Source organism: Schistocerca cancellata, chromosome 4 (genome assembly GCF_023864275.1).
Source record: "Schistocerca cancellata isolate TAMUIC-IGC-003103 chromosome 4, iqSchCanc2.1, whole genome shotgun sequence".
In the NCBI taxonomy this organism is placed as follows: Eukaryota; Metazoa; Arthropoda; class Insecta; order Orthoptera; family Acrididae; genus Schistocerca; species Schistocerca cancellata.
This window is the reverse complement of record NC_064629.1, coordinates 752,832,435-752,857,752: the sequence shown is the minus strand read 5'-3', so window position 1 is coordinate 752,857,752 and position 25,318 is coordinate 752,832,435. Positions and strand designations below refer to the sequence as shown.

The 25,318-nt window shown below is 39.5% G+C and overlaps 1 protein-coding gene across 1 annotated transcript in view; it reads left to right on the top strand.

The window, feature by feature from the left end:
* LOC126184403 (inositol 1,4,5-trisphosphate receptor) overlaps nucleotides 1-25,318 on the top strand; it is a 372,462-nt gene that overhangs the window by 333,078 nt on the left and 14,066 nt on the right. The window contains exons 45-47 of the mRNA XM_049926787.1: nucleotides 11,552-11,712; nucleotides 11,806-11,971; nucleotides 20,804-20,964. Coding sequence (XP_049782744.1) covers nucleotides 11,552-11,712; nucleotides 11,806-11,971; nucleotides 20,804-20,964 — 488 coding nt within the window. The remainder of the gene's footprint in view (nucleotides 1-11,551; nucleotides 11,713-11,805; nucleotides 11,972-20,803; nucleotides 20,965-25,318) is intronic.

Here is a 25,318-nt window from a genome sequence, read left to right as displayed (position 1 = left end):
TAATCTATGCAGAATCATGCTGCTATCCTATCAGGTCCAGTGGTTTTCCCTCTGTTGAGTCATTTCAGTTGCTTTTCTCACCCATGGTCACTTATTTCTATAACAGCTGTTTTTTATTCATGCAACAATTTGAAGGAGGCATTACAGATAACCTTCTGTGAAATAGTTGCAGAAAAAGACATTTAGTATTTCAGCCTCTTTTGTGTCATTCTCCATTTCAGTGCCTTTATGGTCACAGAGTGTCAGGACAGATACCATTCATTCATTTACTGAGCTAATATATGACCAAAAGTTATAACGATTTTCTGTCAACTCAGTAGAGAGAATTTGACTTTTTGAAATAACTGAATACGTCATGAGTGGCTCTCCTTACACTAATTTGGCTTCATTTAGTTTTTGTTTGCCTGTGAGACTTTGGCTACATTTAAATTTGTGGTGAAGTTCTCTTTGCTTTCATAACGGCTCTGTAAGACAACTGTCAAACTGTGATGGGTCTTTTCCATTCTTCACAACTTTGCTTGGCATGTATCTAAAGTGTATTGTACAATGCTTATGAACTTGGTCCATAGATATGCAATGTTGTTAGTGGTGGGGATGAAATTTTCGTGGTGACTACTCAGGTGATCTGAAACCTGTTTCTTGTCGAAATAGGGTTACCTCACTACTTTTCTTTCTATCCCTGTTTACAGCCATATTCAGTGATGCTGTAATGGCCTTACAATAACTGATTCCCTGTTCTACACTGACAGAGTCTAAAACTTTGGTTCTGTTTGTTATCAGCAGATATAAGATGTTACCTTTACAAATTGGTTCTCTTATTAAATAGTTAAAAATAATTTTTGCATAAGGCATTTAGTAATAAGTATCCCTGGCATAGAGAAACAGCTGAAAGAATTGAAAACAAATAAATTGTCACGTCCAGAGGGAATCCCAGTTCAGTTTTACAAAGAGTACTCTATGGCATTGACCCCTTACTTAGCTGGAATTTATCACAAATCTCTCACCCAGTGCAGAGTCCCAAGTGAGTGCAATAAAGTGCAAGTGACTCCAGTATGTAAGAAGGGTAAAAGAATGGACACGCAAAAGTACAGACCAATATCTTTTAACTGCAGTTTTTTGCAGATTCCTTGAATATGTTCTCAGTTTGACTGTAAGAAATGTACTTGAGAGGGGAAAAGCTTTTTTCCACAAATCAGCATGGTTTTAGAAAGCATTGCTTGTACAAAACTCAGCTTGCCCTTTTCTCAAATGAGGTCCAGAGAACCATGGATGAAGGGCAACAGGTACAATCCGTATTCCAAGATTTCTGTAAAGCATTTGACATGACACTACACTGTCAACTGTTAACAAAGGTACAATTGTACATAATAGATCCTCAGGTATGAGTGGGACTCGAAGATTTTATGATGTATGTTGTCCTTGATGATGAGTGTTCATCAAAGACAAGGGTATGGTTAGGAGTGTCCCAGGGAAGTGTGATAGGACTGCTGTTATTTTCTACGTTCATAAATGATCTGGTAGACAGGATGAGCAGCAATATGCAACTGTTGACTGATGATGCTATGGTGTACAGGACAGTGTCATCATTGAGAGACTGTAAGATGATATGAGATAACTTGGACATAATTTCTAGGTGGTATGATGAATGGCAGCTAGCTCTAAATGCAGAAAAATGTAAGTTAATGCAAATGAATAGGAGAAACAAACTTGTAATGTTTGAATACAGCGTGCTGCTTGACACAGTCACATTGATTAAATATGTAGGCATAATGCTGCTAATGCATATGAAATGGAACGAGCATGTAAGGATTGTAGTAGGGAAGGTGAAAGGCAGACTTCAATTTATTGCGAGAATTTTAGGAAAATGTGCATTTGTAAAGAAGACCTCATATAGGACTCTATTATGACCTGTTCTTCAATACTGCTAGAGTGTTTGGGATCTCACCAGATCGTATTAAAGGAAGACAACAAAGCAGTTTAGAAGCGGGCAACTAGATTTGTTACCAGTAGGTTTGAACTATACGCAAGTATTACAAAGATACTCCGGGAATTCAAATGTGAATCTCTGGAGGGAAGGTGATGTTCTTTTCGAGGAGCACTATGGAGAAAATTTTGAGAACCAGCATTTGAAGCTGACTGCAGAAAAATTCTACTGCCACCAATGTATATTTCACATAAGGACTGTGAAGATAATTATGGCTCTGACTGAGACATATAGATAGTACTTTTTTCCTTGCTGATTTGTGAGTGGAACAGGAAAGGAAATGATTAGTAGTGGTATAAGGTACAGTCCACCATGCATCATGTGGTAGCTTGCGGACTATGTATGTAGATGTAGATCAATTTCACACAATTCCCTGTCCCTACTATCTGCCCTAATCACTGTAGTCTCCCAGTTTATAGCTGGTAAGTTGGCATCACGACTTAATACTATAACATTAACAGGAAATTTACATGAAATATTCTTCAAGTTTCCCCTCAAGTATTCTGCCACTACTGCTCCTGATGCAGGGCATCTATAAACAATACCATGGTTGATCCACCTTTAGCACCACCCAAATTATCTTCACCCAAATCATTTTGCATTCACAATCTGTACTAATCTCATTACCCCCCCCCCCCCCTTTTCTGTGTATACACATACCCCTGCACTCCTGCCAACAGCATTCAATCAGATATAGGATTTCATTGCTGTTGACATCTGGTTTCAGCTAGCTCTTTATCCCTATAATTCTGTGGGCATTGTTACTGTTTATAAATTAGACTATTTCCAGGGCCTTTCCGTAGGTTCTCCTGCAGTTAGCTAATACTATAGTAACATTTTCTTTTTCCAAACTCCTATGATGAGTGCTATCTTGTCTGGAATCACAACACATCTTATCGGGCTTGTGGAGAGAAGTCTGTATCCTAAAAAAACTAATACGTGCATGCCACACATACTCCACTACCCTAGTACTTTTTCCTGTGTGTATTGCACACCTGACCTACTAAGAGGGGTCGTACAGTTTTCCACCTGCATCCAAGATTGTTACAAAATCGTCTGAGCATATGGTTTAAGTCTTCCACTCAGCTCCAAATCAGAGGACCATGATCAGTTGTAGAAATGATGCTACAAAATAGTAGTTCTGCTTCCATCACACAAACGAGGCTGGCTGTCTTCACCAAAACCAGCCAGCCACTTGTAGGAACAAAGATTGGCCTTTAAGCCCAGGCATCATTCATACTAATGTGAGCGTTGATTGGCAGCCAGGAGCACCCAGCATGCTGAGTCACTGCCAGCAAAGCCCTTCCACAGTTTTGATGAGCCGCCCTCCCTTCCCCTCACCCCCCCCCCCTTCTAAATCAAAAAACATAGTGAACAATGGCTTTCCTTCTTGACATGCTTGCTATTTCCATGAGGGGCTCCATTGTCCACCTAACATTGAAACTCCCACTGACAAGCAGTCCTACCCTCTGCACTTTTTGGACGTTTCAGTAAGATTGCCAACAGCCGCAATAGTCAAGGTGTCCGGAGCGGGATCAGAAGTACTTTCAGCAGTGGATAGTATCTCAAACCTGTTTTAAGATGTAAGGGGACAGCTATGTGGCCAGTACCCACTTTCATTTTTCTGCTCAGAGATTCACGACCCTGCCACTGTTCCCCAGTCATTGTCAGGTAAGCATCGACCAGCCACAACACGCAAGTTGGAAGGTACAATGGCATCAGGGATTGCAGGCGATACTGTAGACCCCATAGGAACCAAACCAATTGTCTCAAGTGCCCCAATGCCATCACAGCCCAGGGGAGCAGTCTAAGCCTGTCGACCGTGGTCAACACAGCTTCCAGCTGTTTATAGACAATGGCCAATTCCCCGTGCATCCATACACAATACGTTAATTCACAATCCATCTCTAATCGGTTTTGGTGTGTACACCAGATAGTGAACACTAACCCAAGAAGTTAAACTCACTCTACACAAAAACTATGAAAACTATTTACAACAAAATAAATAGCATTGCTAAAAAAGATAAATAAACAGCTACTTTTCAATTCTACTCAGAAGCAAGTAAGAATACCTACAAACTAAAAGGTGTAAACAATCTCTGTACAAACAGTTGGTGGCAGCGGCTGCTGCTGCTGCTGCTGCTGCTGCTGCTGCTGCTGTGATGATGATGATGATGATGATGATCACCATTCTGATTGTAGAATTATGTAAAATAAATGACAGAAAATGACTAGAAGAGTGGTGAGATACATGCACTTGCGAACATTGGCAGCAGAAATCACAAACAGAATTCAAATCCTGAGCAGTACATACAACCTCCCCCTCCATCCTCCTCCCCCTCCCCCTTTCCCTATCTGGAAAAACGTTTAATTCGTCATCTGTGTGATGTTCTTATACATTTCTGTACTATCCAACATGAAACACATCCATCAGGTATGGCAGTGTGCAATTTCTTTGTCACATGTGGTGCAATGATAGTTTGGCTAGAAATCACGGAGGGTAACTGACAATAGCTGGTCTATGTAAAATTGGTAGCTACCAATAACCATGAGTGGCAACAGCTTTTGCCATTAGGCTAACCATTTGGGACGATTGTGAAGTGGAACTCTCAATTTCACAGTCTGAATGAAATTATTTCCTAGTTCAAGAAAACTACTTGCAGCAATATAACATTTTTTTCCAGTTGTAGAAAAGATTCTCTGTTCTAATAAATTAGTCACCTGATATATCATGCCATTACTGTTTATTCTTGAACTGTGAAATAATACCCTCATAATAGAAAGTACAGTATGACAATGAGCATGAACCACAAGTTTTGCTGTTGCTAATGACATGAACACTTCGAAGGATTTTGGGATTGCAGCTGGTCGTCGTAAACTTCACGCCATGATTTTCAACTGCTCACTTACCAGTCATCTTCAGGTGAGCCATCAAAGACAAATGATGATGTTCTCTGCTCCACCACATATAACGCGCTGTGATAGTATTGCCATGCATGCGTCAGAATCATGGTGACAGAAGGAGCAGACCGCCCAGCAGGAGCACCCTCGCTAGTGGAACTGCAAGGAGTCTTCAGCATTGAAACTTCCTGGCAGATTAAAACTGTGTGCCTGACCGAGACTCAAACTCGGGTCCTTTGCCTTTCGCGGGCAAGTGCTCTACCAACTGAGCTACCGAAGCACGACTCACGCCCGGTCCTCACAGCTTCACTTCTGCCAGTATCTCATCTCCTACCTTCCAAAACACTGGGCGTGAGTCGTGCTTCGGTAGCTCAGTTGGTAGAGCACTTGCCCGCGATAGGCAAAGGACCTGAGTTCGAGTCTCGGTCGGGCACACAGTTTTAATCTGCCAGGAAGTTTCATATCAGTGCACACTCCGCTGCAGAGTGAAAATCTCATTCTGCAAGTCTTCAGCATTGCCACACACCGCAGTCATTGGAGTATCCTGGCATCTTTGTCTGGAGCAAATCTCAGAGACAACGGGATCCCATGCATTATCCAGCTGGTAGGCACTGTCCCGGTTCATTAGATTTTCCGCACTGCATATTTCAACAGGTTCTTTCATAATGGAGTCCCAAAGAAATGTTACCGTGGCCAAAATTGTTTTGTCATACTCCATTGAATGTCTGCTGGACACACAATTTTCCCCAATTGCAGACTTGCTGTGTTGCAGAACACGAGTGCAATGTTTATGTTCTGTGCAATATTCTTCCATTGTGCATGTTGTGTGTCCTATATAGGCTCTACCACACAGGAAAGGTATTTTGTAAATTCCCACCTTCCGCGATAACAAATTATCCTTCACTGGTACCAGCAGGTCGGAAACTTTAGATGGTGGCAGAAAATCACTTTCATGTGAAAATTACTAAGGATTCTTGCTGTTTTGAAGGAAATGTTTCCAGTGAATGGAAGAAAAGCTAGGGACTTTGATGGTGCATTCTCTCATTTGTCCACTTCTCGGTCCTTGGTTTAAGCTGAAAATGCCCTGTTAATTTGCCAGATCGAGTATCCGTTGTCTCTGAAACTGTTCATAAATATGCAAGTTCTTTAGGTAAACTATGTGCATCTGACACTGTATGGGCCGTATGTACAATGGTTTTGAGCATACTCATGGTTTGGAAGGGTGATGGCAACTTGAAGAGTGCAAGTACAAATCAGTGTGAGTGGACATACGGTAAACAAAATTTCCCACAGAGCCATCACTCTTCCATCTAACCAAAACAACCAGGAATGGGAGACAACCATTGTTCTCTAATTCCATAGTAAATTGAATGTTCTCATAAATGGAGTTAAGATGATGTAAAAGCTCCATTACTTATCTTGTCTGTGGGGCCACACTATGCTGATTCAAGTGCTCTTTCCTCAAAATCCTCCAAAAAAATGTTAGACTCCAGGGGAGACTGGTGGCTAACTTTTTTATTGAGGATTTTGAGGAAAAAGTACGTGAATCAGTGGTTCTTAATCTAACTGTTTTTTGGAGGTATATGGATGATACTTTCATAGTGTGGCTCCACAGAGAAGATAAGTTAATGGAGATTTTACATCATCTTAACTCCCATTCCTGGATGTTTTTGCCTAGACCGAAGAGTGATGGCTCTGTGGGACACATAGTTTACCTTAAGTCCACTCACACTTATTTGTACTTGCGGTCTTCAAGTTGCCATCACTCATCCCAAACCATGAGTGTACTCAAAATCCTTGTACCCAGGACCCATACAGTGTCAGATGCAGATAGTTTACTTAAAGAGCTTGCACATTTATGGACAGTTTCAGAGACAGTGGATACGTGACCCAGCAAATTAACAGGGCATTTTCAGTCAAAACTGAGAAGTGGATAAAGAGGATAATGTGCCAGCAAAGTCCCTGTCTTCTCATCCATTCTTGGAAAAATTTCCTTCAAAATAATTTGAATCCTTAGTAATGTTCACATGAAAGTGATTTTCTGCCCATCACCTAAGATTTCGGACCTGCTGGGCTCAGTGAAGGACAATTTGTTATTGCGAAAGGTGGAAATTTACAAAATGCCTTGCCAGTGTGGTTGGGCCTGTATAGGACAAACACCATGTTGTACAGAACATAAACGTTTCGCTCACCTTCTGCAACCCAGCAAGTCTGCAGTTATGGAACATTTTATCTTCAGCGGACATTGAATGGAGTACGACAAAACATTAATTTTGGCCACAGCAACATCTCTTTAGGACTCTGTTATAAAAGAATCCATTGAAATATGCATGATGGGAAATCTAATGAACCGGGACAGTGGCTACCAGCTGGATAATGCATGGAATTCTGTCATCTCTGAGATTTGCTCCAGATGAAAATGCCAGAATACTCAGATGACTGCGCCGAGCGTCAGTGTCGTCGACTGCGGATCCTTGCAGTTCCACCAGCAAAAGTGCTGCCACCGAGTGGTGTGGTCCTTCTGTCATGCTATATAAGGGGGAACAGAGAGTATTTTTGTCAGTCTTTGGTGGCCCACCTGAAGATGACTGAAGTGTCCAGTTGAAATATGTTGGAGTGAAGTTTACGCTGACAGGCTGCAGTCCCAAAATCTCTTTGAACATTTAATTTGCTGGGATGATTTTACATTTCATGTGTAACTGCTTGTCATTCATGCTCAGCCGTTTCAGAAATGCTTCCGACCTGGTCAGAAAACCCATGACAATGCCCATTTGCACCGAGCGAGGTGGCGCAGTGGTTAGACACTGGACTCTCATTTGGGAGGACGACGGTTCAATCCCGCATCTGGCCATCCTGATTTAGGTTTTCCGTGATTTCCCTAAAATCACTCCAGGCAAATGCCGGGATGGTTCCTCTGAAAGGGCACGGCCGACTTCCTTCCCCATCCTTCCTTAATCCGATGAGACCGATGACCATGCTGTCTGGTCTCCTTCCCCAAACAACCAACCAACCAACCAATGCCTGTTTGGATCTCGGATAAATCTCTCTCCATTTCCTCATTACGACAACAACTGCACTGTTTTCTGTACCCCCACCCCAACACACTTTATCTACCCTGCACTGCTAGTGCTGCCATCTGTCGGTGAATGTTGCATGTTGACATCAAACATGGGCATCTACATCTACATCCATACTCCGCAAGCCACCTGACGGTGTGTGGCGGAGGGTACCTTCAGTACCTCTATCGGTTCTCTCTTCTATTCCAGTCTCGTATTGTTCTTGGAAAGAAGGATTGTCGGTATGCCTCTGTGTGGGCTCTAATCTCTCTGATTTTATACTCATGGTCTCTTCGCGAGATATACGTAGGAGGGAGCAATATACTGCTTGACTCTTCGGTGAAGGTATGTTCTCGAAACTTTGACAAAAGCCCATACCGAGCTACTGAGCGTCTCTCCTGCAGAGTCTTCCACTGGAGTTTATCTATCATCTCCGTAACGCTTTCGCGATTACTAAATGATCCTGTAACGAAGCGCGCTGCTCTCCGTTGGATCTTCTCTATGTCTTGTATCAACCCTATCTGGTACGGATCCCACACTGCTGAGCAGTATTCAAGCAGTGGGCGAACAAGCGTACTGTAACCTACTTCCTTTGTTTTCGGATTGCATTTCCTTAGGATTCTTCCAATGAATCTCAGTCTGGCATCTGCTTTACCAACAATCAACTTTATATGATCATTCCATTTTAAATCACTCCTAATGCGTACTCCCAGATAATTTATGGTATTAACTGCTTCCAGTTGCTGACCCGCTATTTTGTAGCTAAATGATAAAGGATCTATCTTTCTGTGTATTCGCAGCACATCACACTTGTCTACATTGAGATTCAAGTGCCATTCCCTGCACCATGCGTCAATTCGCTGTAGATCCTCCTGCATTTCAGTATAATTTTCCATTGTTACAACCTCTCGATACACCACAGCATCATCTGCAAAAAGCCTCAGTGAACTTCCGATGTCATCCACCAGGTCATTTATGTATATTGTGAATAGCAACGGTCCTATGACACTCCCCTGCGGCACACCTGAAATCACTCTTACTTCGGAAGACTTCTCTCCATTGAGAATAACATGCTGCGTCCTGTTATCTAGGAACTCTTCAATCCAATCACACAATTGGTCTGATAGTCCATATGCTCTTACTTTGTTCATTAAACGACTGTGGGGAACTGTATCGAACGCCTTGCGGAAGTCTAGAAACACGGCATCTACCTGTGAACCAGTGTCTATGGCCCTCTGAGTCTCGTGGACGAATAGCGCGAGCTGGGTTTCACATGACCGTCTTTTTCGAAACCCATGCTGATTCCTACAGAGTAGATTTCTCGTCTCCAGAAAAGTCATTATACTCGAACACAATACGTGTTCCAAAATTCTACAACTGATCGACGTTAGAGATATAGGTCTATAGTTCTGCACATCTGTTCGACGTCCCTTCTTGAAAACAGGGATGACCTGTGCCCTTTTCCAATCCTTTGGAACGCTACGCTCTTCTAGAGACCTACGGTACACCGCTGCTCTTTTCCATCTCTTACGATCTTGCTTGGCACATACTCATCTAACGCATAATGTACGACGGTTTTGAACTTTGTCCACTGATCCTCAACACTATCTGTACTTGAGACAAAACTTTTGTGTTGAGCCAACAGGTACTCTGAAATCTGATTTTTGTCACTTTTTCTAAACAGAAAAATCTTCTTACCCTTTTTAATATTCCTATTTACGGCTGAAATCATCGATGCCGTAACCGCTTTATGATCGCTGATTCCCTGTTCTGCGTTAACTTTTTCAAATAGTTCGGGTCTGTTTGTCACCAGAAGGTCTAATATGTTATCGCCACGAGTCGGTTCTCTGTTTAACTGCTCAAGGTAGTTTTCAGATAAAGCACTTAAAAAAATTTCACTGGATTCTTTGTCCCTGCCACCCGTTATGAACGTTTGTGTCTCCCAGTCTATATCCGGCAAATTAAAATCTCCACCCAGAACTATAACATGGTGGGGAAATCTACTCGAAATATTTTCCAAATTATCCTTCAGGTGCTCAGCCACAACAGCTGCTGAGCCAGGGGGCCTATAGAGACATCCAATTACCATGTCTGAGCCTGCTTTAACCGCGACCTTCACCCAAATCATTTCACATTTCGGATCTCCGTCAATTTCCTTCGATACTATTGCACTTCTTATCGCTATAAACACGCCTCCTCCTTCACTGTTCAGCCTGTCTCTGTGGTATACATTCCAATCTGAGTTTAGGATTTCATTACTGTTTACGTCTGGTTTCAGCCAACTTTCTGTCCCTAGTACTATATGGGCGTTGTGATCGTTTATTAATGAGAGCAGTTCTGGGACCTTTCTATAGACGCTCCTGCAGTTTACTATTAGCACATTAATATTGTTATTCCCTGTTGCATTTTGCCTACTCCTACCTTGCCGCGTCTCAGAAGGCGTCTTGTCGGGCCTAAGGAGGGGATTCTCTAACCTAAAAAACCCCCATGTGCACTCCACACGTACTCCGCTACCCTTGTAGCCGCTTCCGGCGTGTAGTGCACGCCTGACCTATTCAGGGGCACCCTACATTTCTCCACCCGATAGCGGAGGTCGAGAAATTTGCACCCCAGATCTCCGCAGAATCGTCTGAGCCTCTGGTTTAAGCCTTCCACTCGGCTCCAAACCAGAGGACCGCGATCGGTTCTGGGAACGATACTACAAATAGTTAGCTCTGATTCCACCCCGCGAGCGAGGCTTTCCGCCTTCACCAATTCCGCCAACCGCCTGTACGAACTGAGGATGAACTCTGAACCCAGACGGCATGAGTCATTGGTGCCGACATGAGCAACAATTGGTCACATTGATGTGACTGGACCATGTAATTCTGTTCAGAGCATTCTTTAGTATTAATTTGTTCTGGTATCATTACAAAAGTAGAGTTTAGCCATTCTGTTGGGATGGTACAAAAGGAGCAACAATCACCATTAACATTCAAAATGGATAATAACTGATCTTGAACAGGTTCTTGACTTTAATTTTATCTGCATGACAGTAACAGTTGAAATGGTTATATTACTGTGAAGATGAGGGCAACAGGAAAGAACCCCATCAGTTCCCTAATAGAAATTATGATGCTAAGGTAACAGAAATCCAGGAGACATTTAGTGGTCCCTGTGTTCCTTTATAAAATAACTACTTGGAATGCTGAAAGCATGTTCCGAGAAGGTTAATTTGACACTAATGAAACTACAGATATAATTAAAGTAAGGGGGGAGAAAGGTTAAAAAAATCACTTTGGGAATCAGGAAGAAGCGTAATGGACAGAATAAATGTGTGTGTGAGGGGGGGGGGGGGGGGGGGGGGAGTTTGACCACTCACTATCACCTTGATGGAATAACAACACAGTCTGAGTAATCTATAACAGCATCCAGATTTGTCACACTATGTAGTACATCTTACAGCTTGAAAGCATATTATTAACAGTCAGTTTGTATGTTTTAATTTTCTGTTCCATTTAGTTGAAGTTATTTTTCTTTTGTGCCTTTTTCCACCATTTGAGGAATCAGCCTACTAATTCTAAGGTATGTTTTAAAATTTTGTGAGATGTTTTTCCTGATCTCCCAATAGGTCACATCTACCATGAAGGTGTAGCTGAACTTGTAACAGTATCAAGTGAAGTGAAAGAAAGATCTTGTGACTCATTGATTATGTGTATTGTTACAACACTGAACCAAGGCTTAAGAAATGGTGGGGGAATTGGTGACATCTTACGAGCTCCAAGCAGTACTGTAAGTTGAACATTTACATTTCTTTTGCAAATGACATTCAGAGATGGTCACATTTAAATTACAAAATGAGTAATGCTTTGTATTCTGTTTCAGGAACCTCTGTTTGTGGCAAGAGTCGTGTATGATCTTCTATTTTACTTCATTGTTATTATTATAGTGTTGAACCTGATCTTTGGTGTTATTATTGATACTTTTGCCGACCTCAGAAGTGAGAAACAACAAAAGGAGCTAATACTTAAGGACACTTGTTTTATATGTGGTAAGTGTGAATTTATATAGTTTCTAATATGTTTTAGAAATGTGCTGTTGGAATCATATAATCAAATATTAAGTGGCATTAGTAGCTCCCATCTCACCTATGTGATTAGACTGAACATAATTTTCAAGCTAAGGGCAATTAGTTTGGTTTGTTACTAGGAATTTCATCATAATGTGACACCCTATTCTGACAAATCACTTTCAACTTGTACTGTATCCCACTACACTTTATTGTGAAACACATTTGATCAACTAATTTTGTTGGTGAAGTCTTGAATAAGCAGAATAGATAGTTTTTATAGCTTTCCGAGAAAAACTCAACCATTAGAATTCTTCATATCTCTGTATTATTTTAAGTGTCGGCTCATAATGAAACAAGCAACTGGACAGTATTTAGATATTATTACTGCTCAGGACAGTCACACAAGTGTTTTTCCAGGTATGTTGATGCATTTATCTGACACTTCAGTCATTTATACTTTATAACATTATTCATATTGGATGTAAATTTTGTGCTTTTCATAGATTTTTGTCATTGTGTCTTTCCTTCTAACACTGCGCAGTTCCTATTCTGTTGTCTATTGTTTAAAAGTGACTCATTGAACTGCTCAAAATCAATGCCTATTACTTTCATTAGTGCAATAGCCAGTGTTAAATCATACTAATATATTGCTACACCCATACATATAGTCCCTTAAAAATAAGTCATCTCATCTGTCAACTGTGGGCTTACAGTAGAATCTCGCTAATCTGCCCTCACTGGGACTGGGAGCATGGTCAGAGTGCAAAAAAGGCCGGATTATGAGGTAAACACTTTTATTGACCCATAACATCACAATACAGTAAATAAAAACTTTAATTTTCAACTGGGAAGACTGTCTGAAATATTGTTCCACGTTAAAAATAGTAAAAAAGATGAAAAGAAAAAGTCAACATGCCAAAAAATCTTACATAAAAGCGAAGTGTACAGTAGTGTCTGTATTGTAAAATACATCTGTATCAAACAGTAAGATGATGATACTGTAAGTGAAAGTTTAACAACTGTGCATACCTTATTACAGTACTGGACTGACACACAACTTAATTTTTCACATAACTGTTTAAAACATAAGAAATCACCTGGTAAAAACTGTTCTGTTCTTAAACAGGATTAAAAAAGAATGTAATGTTCTTTTCCTTAACAGATGACAGTCTTGATTTCGCCATGATGATCTGCCGTTTCCTAATCCTCAAAATGTTTCCTTGGAGAGGTGTAGTACTTTGCTCAATGCATTGAAGGACTTTATCAAATGCATTCGCCTGTATGTCGTACTTGAGCTGAGTCAAGATGTAGTTTCAGTATCTTCATTATCTTTCTCATTCTCATGAGCTGTTAGAGTTACATATTCAGTGTTTGCTCATCTGTTCATTCTCCTTCCATTGTGCAGTTAACCTCAGCTGTAGTTATCCACACGTATCAGTGGGCTCAAAGTCCGGTTCTAAAGTTTGCGAAACCCTCACAATCACTGGAGCGTCTACGCCATGCCTTTCATCACTTATTGCATGAGCTGTTTCACCTTCATTCTCTTCACTTATTTCTTGTGATTTTTCTTCTTTGTTTTCATTCATTTTTGGCCACAGTTTGCGCAAAGATTTTTTGAGCATTGATGCTGGCATTTCTTCCCAAACATCAGCAATTGTACAATTTACATCTTTTATATTTACGCTTCCATGTTGTGTCCTCTCTAATATAAGCCCAGTGTATTATCAACAACATTGCCTCTTCAGCGACTCAGTGATCCCCTGGTTTATGAGATGAATTAAACATGTTACATTGGCAAGAAGAAAAGTTCTATTTCATCTTTTTCAAGTTCTCCTTCAGAATGATGAGATGTCTCATTGTTGAGTATAAATATGGCATGTTTAAGGAGTTTTTTTTTCCTTTTAGGTGTTTTGTAATGACAGGAATAAACTAATCATAAAATCATTTGCTAAAGAGGCTGGATTCCATCTATGTTGACGTCTGGTTAGGATAATACACAGGTAGTGATCCCTTATTAATGTTTTTGATAGCCCTTTGTTTTCCTTCCTTCTGATGACAAACAGTGGCATATTGTGATTGCTATTATCATTACTACAGAGATCAGTAGGTGCATTTTCTCCAGCAAGAGTTCTTGTAGGGACCATTTTGTAATTTAAGCCATACTCACCAATGTTATAAATTTGATCATGGGTCAGCTTAAACTGTTTTAGATCTTTTTATTACATTTTCCTCTGGTCATTTAAGTCTCATTTTTATCTATGATAATGATGGAATCTGAAGAAATGAATTAAAATTTGTGCTACAGCCAGGACCTGCACCTGTGTCTCCATGCTTACTAGACAGGAATGCTAACCATTACACCACTGCAGCACTATGGTTAACATTGCTGCATGGACTATCCAGGTCCAGTGCCCTCTCCAACACAAACTTTAATTCATAACTTTAGCTTATTTTCCTCCTCTTAACTAAGTTTTCAAATTTTGGAACAAATTCATTTGCAGCTGTTTCAGCAGCAGACAACTTCTCACTGAATATAATTACCGTATTTTTCGAATGCCATGTCATTTTTCCACCAATGTAGCCAGCCTTCACGAGTTGTAAATTATTGATTTTCATTTTCGTAATCCAATTTTTCATACAAATCAATGCCTTTTCTTTTATATGTCCAGACAATGGAGTTGTTCTTCTTTTCTGCTGCTCAAATCACACGATCAAGGCATTGTCTAGAATTTCACTTTTAGGCCTCTACAAAATCTTGTGTATTTTCAATCCGTCTAATCATCAATCGTCATTGTACAGTTTTCCTTTTTTTCTAATACATGTCTAGTTCCATAGGACCAAATTGAGGAGCAAATCTCCAACATCATAGAACTTATCAGTACATGAAATTACAACATATAAGTAATAACAGAGAAAATAAAATGTTTGAGCCCTCCAAAAAAAGGAAAAAAATCCATAAGTTTATGTAAATGCAATCAACAATATAACACAGGAATCAGCTTAATTTTTCAAGGAACTTCTCGACAGAATAGAAGGAGTTGTCCATGAGGGAACTCTTCAGTTTCAATTTGAAAGTGCGTGGATTACTGCTAAGATCTTTGAATTCTTATGGTAGCTTATTGAAAATGAATGCAGCAGCATACTTCATGCCTTTCTCCAGAAATTTTGTAGGCACTTGTCGTAGCGTGTATGTCTTCTTCATTGAAGGTTGCCACATGTGTATTCAACCATGTGCTAACATGTTCTTTGAACTCATCATCATTGTTGAAGTGTTGACTACAAAGGACAGATTTTAGGTGTAAAAAGAGATGAAAGTTGCTAGGAGCAAGGTCCAGGCTGTACGGAGGATGATCAAATACATCCCAATGAAATTCCCATAAGAGTTGTGTGGTCACATTCGCTGTTTGAGGTTGGGCATTATCGTGGAAAAAAAACACCACCTTTTCACAGTAATCGTCGGTGCTTGTTCTGTATTGTGAGGTGCAATTTCCTAATGGTCTCGTAGTAACCATGTTCATTGATTGTTTGGCCTCGTGGTAAGAAATCAGTCAGCAAAATGCCTTTTCTGTCCCAAAAAACAGTGCACATGGCTTTTCAAGGTGTCAAGATTTGCTTAGGCTTAATCTTCATTGGGGAAGAAGTGTGCCTCCATTCCATTGATTGCCATTTTGTTTCGGGGGTGTCGTACAATACCCAAGTTTCATCCCCCATTACTATCGAAGAAAGAAAACCATTGCCTTTTTCATTGTAGTGTGTCAAAAACTGAAGTGCACTGCCCATCTGTTGTTTTTTGTGTTGTTCAGTAAGAATTTTTGGTGCCCAACGTGAGCAAAGTTTTTGAAATTTCAGTTTTTCAGTAACAATTTCATGAATTAGTGATCGTAAGATTTGTGGAACTTCCATACGAGGGCACTAAGTGTAAACATATGGCTGTGCTTAATCTTCTCTTCAATTGTGTGAACCAGTTCATCAGTAACCACAGACGGGGGTTCACTTCATTCTTCATCGTGCACTTTATCACGTCTTTCATTGAACAGTCTGACCCATCCTCTAACCATTGAATCACTCATAGCATTTTGTCTGTAAACCTCACAGATTTGCCAATGAATTTCCTTTGGTTTAACTTTCTTTGCATTTAGAAAACGAATCACAGATCTGATATCACACACGGCGGCATTTTCAATTACAGCTGACATTATAAAGAAGCACTACAAAGCACACATTGGCAGCAGTGACCTGAAAATGGCATACATGTCATCTCCTTGAGTCAGAGTAAGTGCCACGCATCCTCGGAACTGCGCTCGTAGTGCTGCCATGGATAGAAATAGAAATGGAACTTACTTTGTGGACGACCCTTGTATATATTGAGCAGCCAATGTCAAAACACACAGACTAATGAACAGACAAGAGGCCTGTGAACTTAACACCACTTATTACCCAAACCACCCATTTCTGAGCCAAAAATATCATTTGAAAAGTGGAAGAGTTACCCAAAATATAATACCATATGGCAAAAGTGAATGAAAATAAGCAAAGCAGATTACTTTATCATGTCTAACTATCACTTATTTCAGATACTGTTCAAATAGTAAAAATGTCTGTATTAAGTCTTTAAACAAGATCCTAAACATGGGCTTTCCATGACAGTTTACAATCTATCTGAACACCTAGAAATTTGAACTGTTCAGTTTCAAAAAAATGGTTCAAATGACTCTAATCACTATGGGACTTAACATCTGAGGTCATCAGTCCCCTAGACTTAGAACTACTTCAACCTAACTAACCTAATGACATCACACACATCCACGCCTGAGGCAGGATTCGAACCTGCGACCGTAGCAGCAGCGCGGTTCTGGACTGAAGCGCCTAGAACCGTTTGGCCACAGCGGCCGGCTGTTCAGTTTCACTAATCATATGCCCATTCTATGAAATTAGAATGTTGGGTTTTGTTGAATTGTGTGTTAGAAACTGTAAAAACTGAGTCTTACTGTGATTTAGCATTAGTTTATTTTCTATAAGCCATAAACTTATGTCTTGAACTGCACTATTTGAAACAGTGCCAACATTGCACACAGAATTGTTTACTACCAGGCTAGTGTCATCAGCAAACAGAAATATTTTAGAATCACCTGTAATACTAGAGGGCATATCACTTAAATAAATAAGAAACAGGAGTGGCCCCAGCACTGATCCCTGCTCCTCCCCCCCCCCCCCCCCCCCACACACACACACATTTAACTGTGTCTCACATAGACCCCACATCAAAGCCATTCTCAGCAATGTGGAGATGACCTTTTGCTGTCTGTTATGAAAGTAAGAGGTGAACCAATTGTGAGCTACTCCCCATATTCCATAATGGCCCAAGTTCTGGAACAATATTTTGTGATATACACAATCAAATGCCTTGGTTAAATAAAAAAAGATGCCTTGTGTCCGAAACTTTTTATTGTCTCCATCCAGTACCTCACAGAGAAAAGAGAATATAGTGTTTTCAGTTGTTAAACCACTTCTAAAACTGAACTGTAGATTTGACAGAAAATTATGTGAAATAAAATGATTAATTCTCCTTACATAAACAGCCTTTTCAGTAACTTTAGGAAACACTGGTGGCATAGAAATAGGTCTAAAATTGTCTACATTATCCCTTTCTCCCATTTTATAAAGTGGCTTTACTACTGAGCACTTTAATTGTTCAGGAAACTGGCCATCCTTAATAGAAAAATTAAAAGTTCGGCTAAGTACAGGGTTAACATCAGCAGCACAGTACTTTACTATACTGCTAGTTACTCCATCATATCCCTGAGAGTCCTTAGTCTTCAGTGATTTATATGTTGACTCAGTGTCCCCATTACTGGTATCACAGAAGAGTATTTCAGACATCAGTCTCAGGAAGGCATTTTCCAAAAGTGTTACATGATTCCCTGTAGAAACAAAGTTTTTATATAAGTCACCAGCAATACTCAGAAAGTGATTCCTTAATACTGTACATATGTCTGACTTACCAGTAACAGAAATATTTTTACAACAAACTGACTTTATATCATTGACCTTGTGCTGCTGACCACACTTTTCATTTGCGACTGACCATATGGTTTTAATTTTATCCTGTGAATTAGCTATTTTATTTGCATACCACATTCTTTTTGCCTTCGTAATAACATATTTAAACACCATACAATACTATTTGTAGTGAGCTATTGTAGCTGGATTATGACTTCTTCTAACATTTTGATGTAATTCGCACTTTGTTCTAAAAGATATCTTTATCGCATCACTCGGGCACCCAGGCTGCCGTTTACCGCTAGTACCCTGTTTAGAATGTTCTAATGGAGAGGAACTTTCCACGAACATGCGAAATGTGTTAAGGAAAGCATTATATTTGTCATCTATGTTATCAGCACTATAAACATCCTGCCACTCTTGTTCCTTTAAACAAGGTTTAAAAAACCTCTCTGTTGCCCTTGGATTAGCTTTTCTACATATTTTGTAATTATATATAGCATTTGTTTAAGTGCAAAAACCATTTAGTGTTAAAATTTGTGCATCGTGTTCTGAAAGACCAGTCACCCTTTTACTAACAGTATGCCCATCTAGTAATGAAGAATGAATAAAAATGTTGTCTATGGTTGTGCTACTGTTCCCCTGCAACCTGGTCGGAAAAACACAATCTGCATCAGATCATATAAGTTTAGGAGAACTACCAACATCCTTTTCCTTGCACAATCACATACAAAATATTGAAGTCACCACACTAATTTTTGGTGCTTCCTATAAAGTGAACCAAGAACCCTCTTTAGCTTGAGCAGAAATGCTCTGAAGTCAGAGTTATGGGACCTATAAATAACAAGAATTACAAGTTTAGTTTCACTAAATTCAATGCCCCTGCACAACATTCAAATACCTATTAGTGCAGTGCCATGATGCGTCTACAGGCTCAAATATAATGCTGTTTTTTACATACATGACTACTCCCCCACTTTGCTAGGAACCCCTTGAAAAACAGACAGCTAACCTGTATCCTGGTAAAGGAAGCCTCAGAATTGTCAAATTATTTAAGTGCTGCTCTGTTATACCAATAATCTCAGAGTCAACATCTAGAAGCAGTTCACTAACTTTATCTCCATAATACCTTTTATATGTTGATGAAAGATGCTAATTCCTTCACTACTTGGATACCTGACCTCCTTTGAAGATGATTTCTTTGTTAGAGGGACTTTGTTTAAGCAGAGATGCCTATCACCTGACTTCAATCTAAGAAAGGTGCTGCTCTAACACGAACTACTACGGGAGTTTTTCCTTGAATGATCCCACCACTGCCCACTAGACTGTCACCTATATGCTTTGCCAGCCTCCCCTACTCACACCTATTGAGTGCAGGCCATGCTTAGTGAAACCTGATCTATTGATAGACCCAACTGGCACCACTGCAATGAGAGCCATGTCCTCTGCCATCAGTGCCTTCTCCAGCCCCATGTTAACACACCTAACAGCTGCATTAAGATGAGACCAGTCATAACACTGAAACAGTTGCATGAAGCACACATTAGTGCCACCAGTTTGAGTAGCTATCACCTGTCCCTATCCAGACTGTTCCCAGCTCCACCCACAATCAGTACCTGATCCTCTTTCATAAAATTCCTGCATAACTCCTCTACGCTAACAGTCGCCTGAGCCAACCCTGCACTAAGCTTCACAATGCTGGTGCCCTGGTGCTCACTCCTCAACACTTTCTGCAACTGCTGGCCCACACCTCTGCCATGCGAACTACCTAGCAGCAGAATCACCTCCTCCTCCTCCTCCTTCTTCCTCTTGTTAGAATTTACAACTGACTTAGATTACCTAACTGCTGAGGATGGCTGCACCTTTCCTACACATATAGCTACAAGAGGATCTCTCCACTAAACTATGACTGTTTTCTCAACTCTTGTTGTTATGCCAACCCCTACTTCACTTGCAATGTTTTGAAGAGACTTACCTTTATCTAACCTTTCAAGAACTTTCAGTTTCTCCACTAAAAACAGTGTCAAACATTTACATTTAGTTGGTACCATAATTTAGTTTGATACACTTTAGTATATACGAAGAACACTGACAATAATTTATAACAGTATTGCTGTTGCTCGAGTTAGAAACAAGTTATTTCATACTGAAACGGATCCAACTACTGCACCTATCAGCGGTCAACTGCCTACTGCTCCATATCGCAGATGATGAGACACCGACAATTCCAGAACTGACTGCAGTGGCGGGCCATGCATGCAAATGAACACCAGGAATGGGATGGTCAGACTAAGTGGGCAGTCGGCTTATCCAAGGTCACATTAGTGAGGTTCTGCTGTACTTACTAATGTGCTATTTTTCTTTATTTGAAATCTAGACCATGCTTTCAGCAATTTTCATTCCTGTTACTATGAGCCTCACACTAAATTTATACCTGATCTGGATTTCAATAAATAACTGTCTGCAGTACATTCAGTGATGTGAGGGTATTGCTAAAAGTCTTGTATGTTCTAAAAAATAAAATTAAAATAGGACTGTTGTTATTTTTGGCTTTGAGCTCCTCATATTTATAATTTCTTTGCTGTGAATATTTAATTGCAGTAAATGTGGTAGAGATACCCAAGACTTCACTCAACCAGTTAAATAATCTGCCGGGCTGCTGCTTTGTCAAAATATTATGGAGTTTTTGTAACTGAAATAGTCATGATGCCCAGGAGGCATATTGACAAAAATGACTGTTAATAAATTCCATGCAATATTTATGTATTTTATCACAGTTTCTGATATCGGTTCTCTCTCTTCCACCAACAGGACTCAACAGAACTGCATTTGATAATAAGACAGTGAGTTTTGAAGAACACATAAAATGTGAGCACAACATGTGGCATTACCTTTATTTCATAGTTCTGGTTAAAGTGAAAGATCCAACAGAATTTACTGGTCCAGAGAGTTACGTTTATGCTATGGTGAAAGTAAGTACTTAAATGTTAAAAAATAAGTATATGTTTGATATCGTCTACCTTACTGTAGTAATTAGCAAGGATGTCAAAGGAACTTATCATGCAAAACCCAGATTTGTCTCCTTGTTCACAATATTCACCAGGCTATGTGAGTAGTGCTGATACTGTCTCACACTATTAGTTAATGACCAAGACTTTTTATATTGTGCATGATACTCTGCCATCATTCAGAAGTATCTGCTGAGTTTGATAAACAAAAGATAATTTATCACAGAATCGTACTTTGTTATCTCATGAAGTACAATCTGATGGCAAGATGGTAAAGCACTGCCCACCAAAAAAATAGGTGAGTCTTCAAGTCCAGTTTGTCACATGATTAAACTCTTCTTTTTTTACAGTTCAGTACACCTCCTTCCTGTTTTCATGCTTGATCTGTGTTCAGTTTTTGACAGGCTATCCACTGGGCCGTCTTACCAGTAAATGTGATGGGGGTGTGACGGGGAGTTTCCCTTGTAAGGACAAATTTCATTGTGAATTTGTAGTATAATTTATTTTGGTACCTTCATTGAGATTTTCATCATTGTTATAAAATATAAGTGACCATGTGTCAGTCTGAAATGCAGCACTACTGTGTCATCTCAAACCAGGGCTGTACCGAGTGGTGGCAAGATAGGCCTTCTTCGAGGGTGCGAGCATAGAGTGGATGTAAATAGTGAGTGTGGTGGGAGGGGGCAGCGGCAAAAAAGAAAGGAAGAAAGACAGTTTAAGAATTAACTGGGAGAGGTACGTGAGTTCTCCTACCATTCATGTTCTTGTATTCTACCTCTGATGAGCCACCTTCCCCTCAGCCCAGTACTGTAAGTGCACACTGTTGTCACAGTGTCAATTCTGCAATGTCATTTCTTCCATGTAGCTTCATAAAGAGATGACTACAACCAAACATTTATTTATCGCTGACATGTTTCACGTGGCAGTATTGCACTCGGTTCACACAACTTACTCTTGTTTGACAGTGGAGTTCTTGTTGCTACTTTGCTATTGTATTGTAGATCAGTATAACAGGAGCTGTTTGTCATTATGCAAATAGACAGCTATACTCTGTTCCTCTCAGTTAAACCCTGATGTTAACAAATGTATGCTCTACCACTGGTGATCAGCTGCATTGTGAAAGCATCTGGTGTCATAAGACTTCATCGTAAGTCATTAGAAAACTGAAGGAACTTAGTGGAAGAAATATTGCAGAAGCTCAACAGTAATGACTGGGGCATTCAGACTTGTTGTGGCCAAGGCTTTGCTAATGATTCAAGCACTGGCAGGAAAATATGAAGACATTCAAGCAAATATATGCTGGAAAAACCATCTGGCAAATTTATGCCTTGCTTGCAAACAAGCCATAGAAATGTTTGTTTTAATGATCACTTTTTTTTGAAAATGTGGTACAGTTCTTTGAATACATCGGCAGCTTTACTTTGAGATTGAGGCTTCCCTTTGTTTTGCTTAAAATGGCTCTCAAGAGACACTATGATTTAAGATGATCTTCTAGGCATCGAGTTTTTGCAGCTCTTCACAAGAACTTACGATCTGTACGCAAGTCTGCACAGGATATAACGAATACAGACAAATGGACCACTGAAACAGCAATGGGTATTAGGATCCTTCTCAGTGAAATTGCTTACAAATTTCTTTGGAGATGTAGTCTGATGTATTTATGAAACTGAACTGTACCAACAAATCTCTAGAAGATAACAGTGCTACCCTTCATGTATCATAGAGATTGCAAGCTGGTATTGTGAAAAATATTAAACAACTACATGAAGAAAGAGTGCAGAAGTATGTAGCCAAAGGAGAAGATGTTTATGATTCTGTATCCACTCAAAATAATTTTTCTGTTGCAAGGTTGAGAGAGGTGAAGAGAGTGACTGAATGTGAGGCGCACTTGATCTGTGCCAAGAAGCTATTTTAACCTTGAGTGAGTGCTTCAAGAATTTGATAGAATAGTAACTGAAATGGAAAACAGACCTCTCCTATTTCACATCACTTCATGTTGCTTCAATTTGCTATCAGGCTGCATCTTAATACAAAGCTCTGTATCCTATCTTGAAAAAAAGTGCTGCTGATTTTGATGCCAAATATTGCAGAGCTATTGATACAGTAGAGGTAGTTAAAAAAAATAGCTGCTATCAAGTTCCAGGTGTGTGAACTGACAAATATCGTTGCCACAGCATACCATTTGATGTAGATGTTTTGAAGGTTTTTTTAGTATGTGGTATGTGGTTCTGGTTACTGTAGCATCTTGTTAATGCAGTTTCAGCAAATTAAAAATGATAAAATATTGCTTAAGGTAAAGTGTGAAAGAAAGAAAGCTCTCAAGTTTAGCTATTGTGACAATAGAATATGGCACAACTGCCAAACTTGACTACAGTGACAGGCAAAGTAAAATTATAATAAAAACAATTCCTAAAAAAGAGAGCTTTCTTAACTTTGTATTGTAACCCATTTTTTCTTCTATTTCTAATTAATTTTTTCTTCTATTAATAATTTATGAAGAATAAGTAAAATCTGTTCTTTATTATGCATGGTACTAAAACCAATGTACAGTAGTTGCCGTAAACAACGAGATATAGGATTTTTTAACTTTCCAGTTTTTAGAAAGCTTATACAATTTATTATTCATTTACTACAGTGATACATTTAATTTGTTGTGTGCATTATTTTTCATCAATATAGTTTACTTAAGTAAAATTTTTCAGTAATGCTCGTTTTATTAAACCTACATACAGAGTTATAAACTTTGCTAAATCTGTGTAGAAAAAAATTCCAGAAAAGTAGTTTTACTACACAGCTTGATGTGTTGCCCCTTCTAATAACTTGTAGAAATGCCTATGTTCTCATTACAATTGCTGATATTCTTAAATTCTCAACTACTGCATCTTGAAATAAAGTTCAGAAAAACCGTGTAAGTCATGTTAATGAGGACTTCTTCACCATTGAAGCTCAATGCTGGAATCTGGAAACTTTGACATTTTCAGCTCTTTACTAAATAATGGAAAACTTTTCTTTTGAACACAAGCCAGCAGATACTGTAAAGCATAGTGTTGTTGCCCTCATCCCTCCCACCTAGAAGACACGAGGCTTCCATCCATACCAGTTTAGATGCACAAACAGTAACAAAACTTCCAAACAGTTTGCAGTTCTAAATTACTTAATTTAAAAAAAAATACTTGTAACTATCATGATCATTATTCATCAGTTAGGCAGACATTGGCTAACACATCATTTCATTGAAGTGATATGTTGTACTACCATATCTCCCCCCCCCCCCCCCCCTCCCTGCCCCCCCTTAGGCAAATGATGTCACCACTATTATAAAATATACATCCATAATATTTGTAAGTATAAAATCCCATCATTAATATAAAAAAATGAAATTCAGAGAAACTAGTTCTTTTTAAGTTTGCAACTCTTGGACTTCAGTGAAAGATATTAATCCTAATGTCTCTACTAAGTATCAGCTTGTATAATTCTACTTTGAATTCATTAAATATGTCACAACTCAAACTTGGCTTATCCATAATCATTTTGTGCATTATCTTAATTCGTTGCCTGTGTAGTCTAGCTTACTCTCCAGTTTCACAGTTAATTAAGAACTAGCATTTCTCGTGTAGTTATTTTCAAGGAACATCCAGTAATTATCACATCCTGTTCTAAATTTTATGTGCTTAACTTTGTTTGGAAGCTGCCTGTGTACTGTTATCTCTGTGGCACTCCTGTTAAAACAGGTTTCAATTTCTCGATAAGAGATGATTTTCCACAGTGGAAAGCGGAAGGAGGAGGATAGACATGGTACTCCTGATGAAAAGGAAAGAAAGGAAAAGTAAGACTAGGAATGTTAGAACTGAAGAAAGAAAAATGATGAAGCCCAAACACATACACCTATCCCCTACCCACTCCCCACTCCCACCCCCTTCCTTTCCTAAGGATCCACACCTGGTGGGTATTCCAGTGGTGGGCCAGAGGATGAGGATCTCTGCCAATCCCACAGAATCAACACCTCTGGCTTCACGCCCGTAAGCCCCAAACATTGGTTCTAACACCCTGCTGTTGAATGTCTGTGGAGAGAGTAGCAACACAAGTAGTAACCTCCACACTGTTAACAGATTAAACTACTAAAGCAAAATTATGACTCATAATATATACCCTGTACTTGGTTTTTACTTCCTTCAAGTAACATTGGTTAGGTAAATACCTATGCTATTTACAAATGAGTTAAGCTAACCTCTCCTAAGAAATATGCACGAACCCAACCATAAAACTAAGTAGATTATCAAACAATACAAATTCCCCCTGTACAAAATCGTAGCAATCA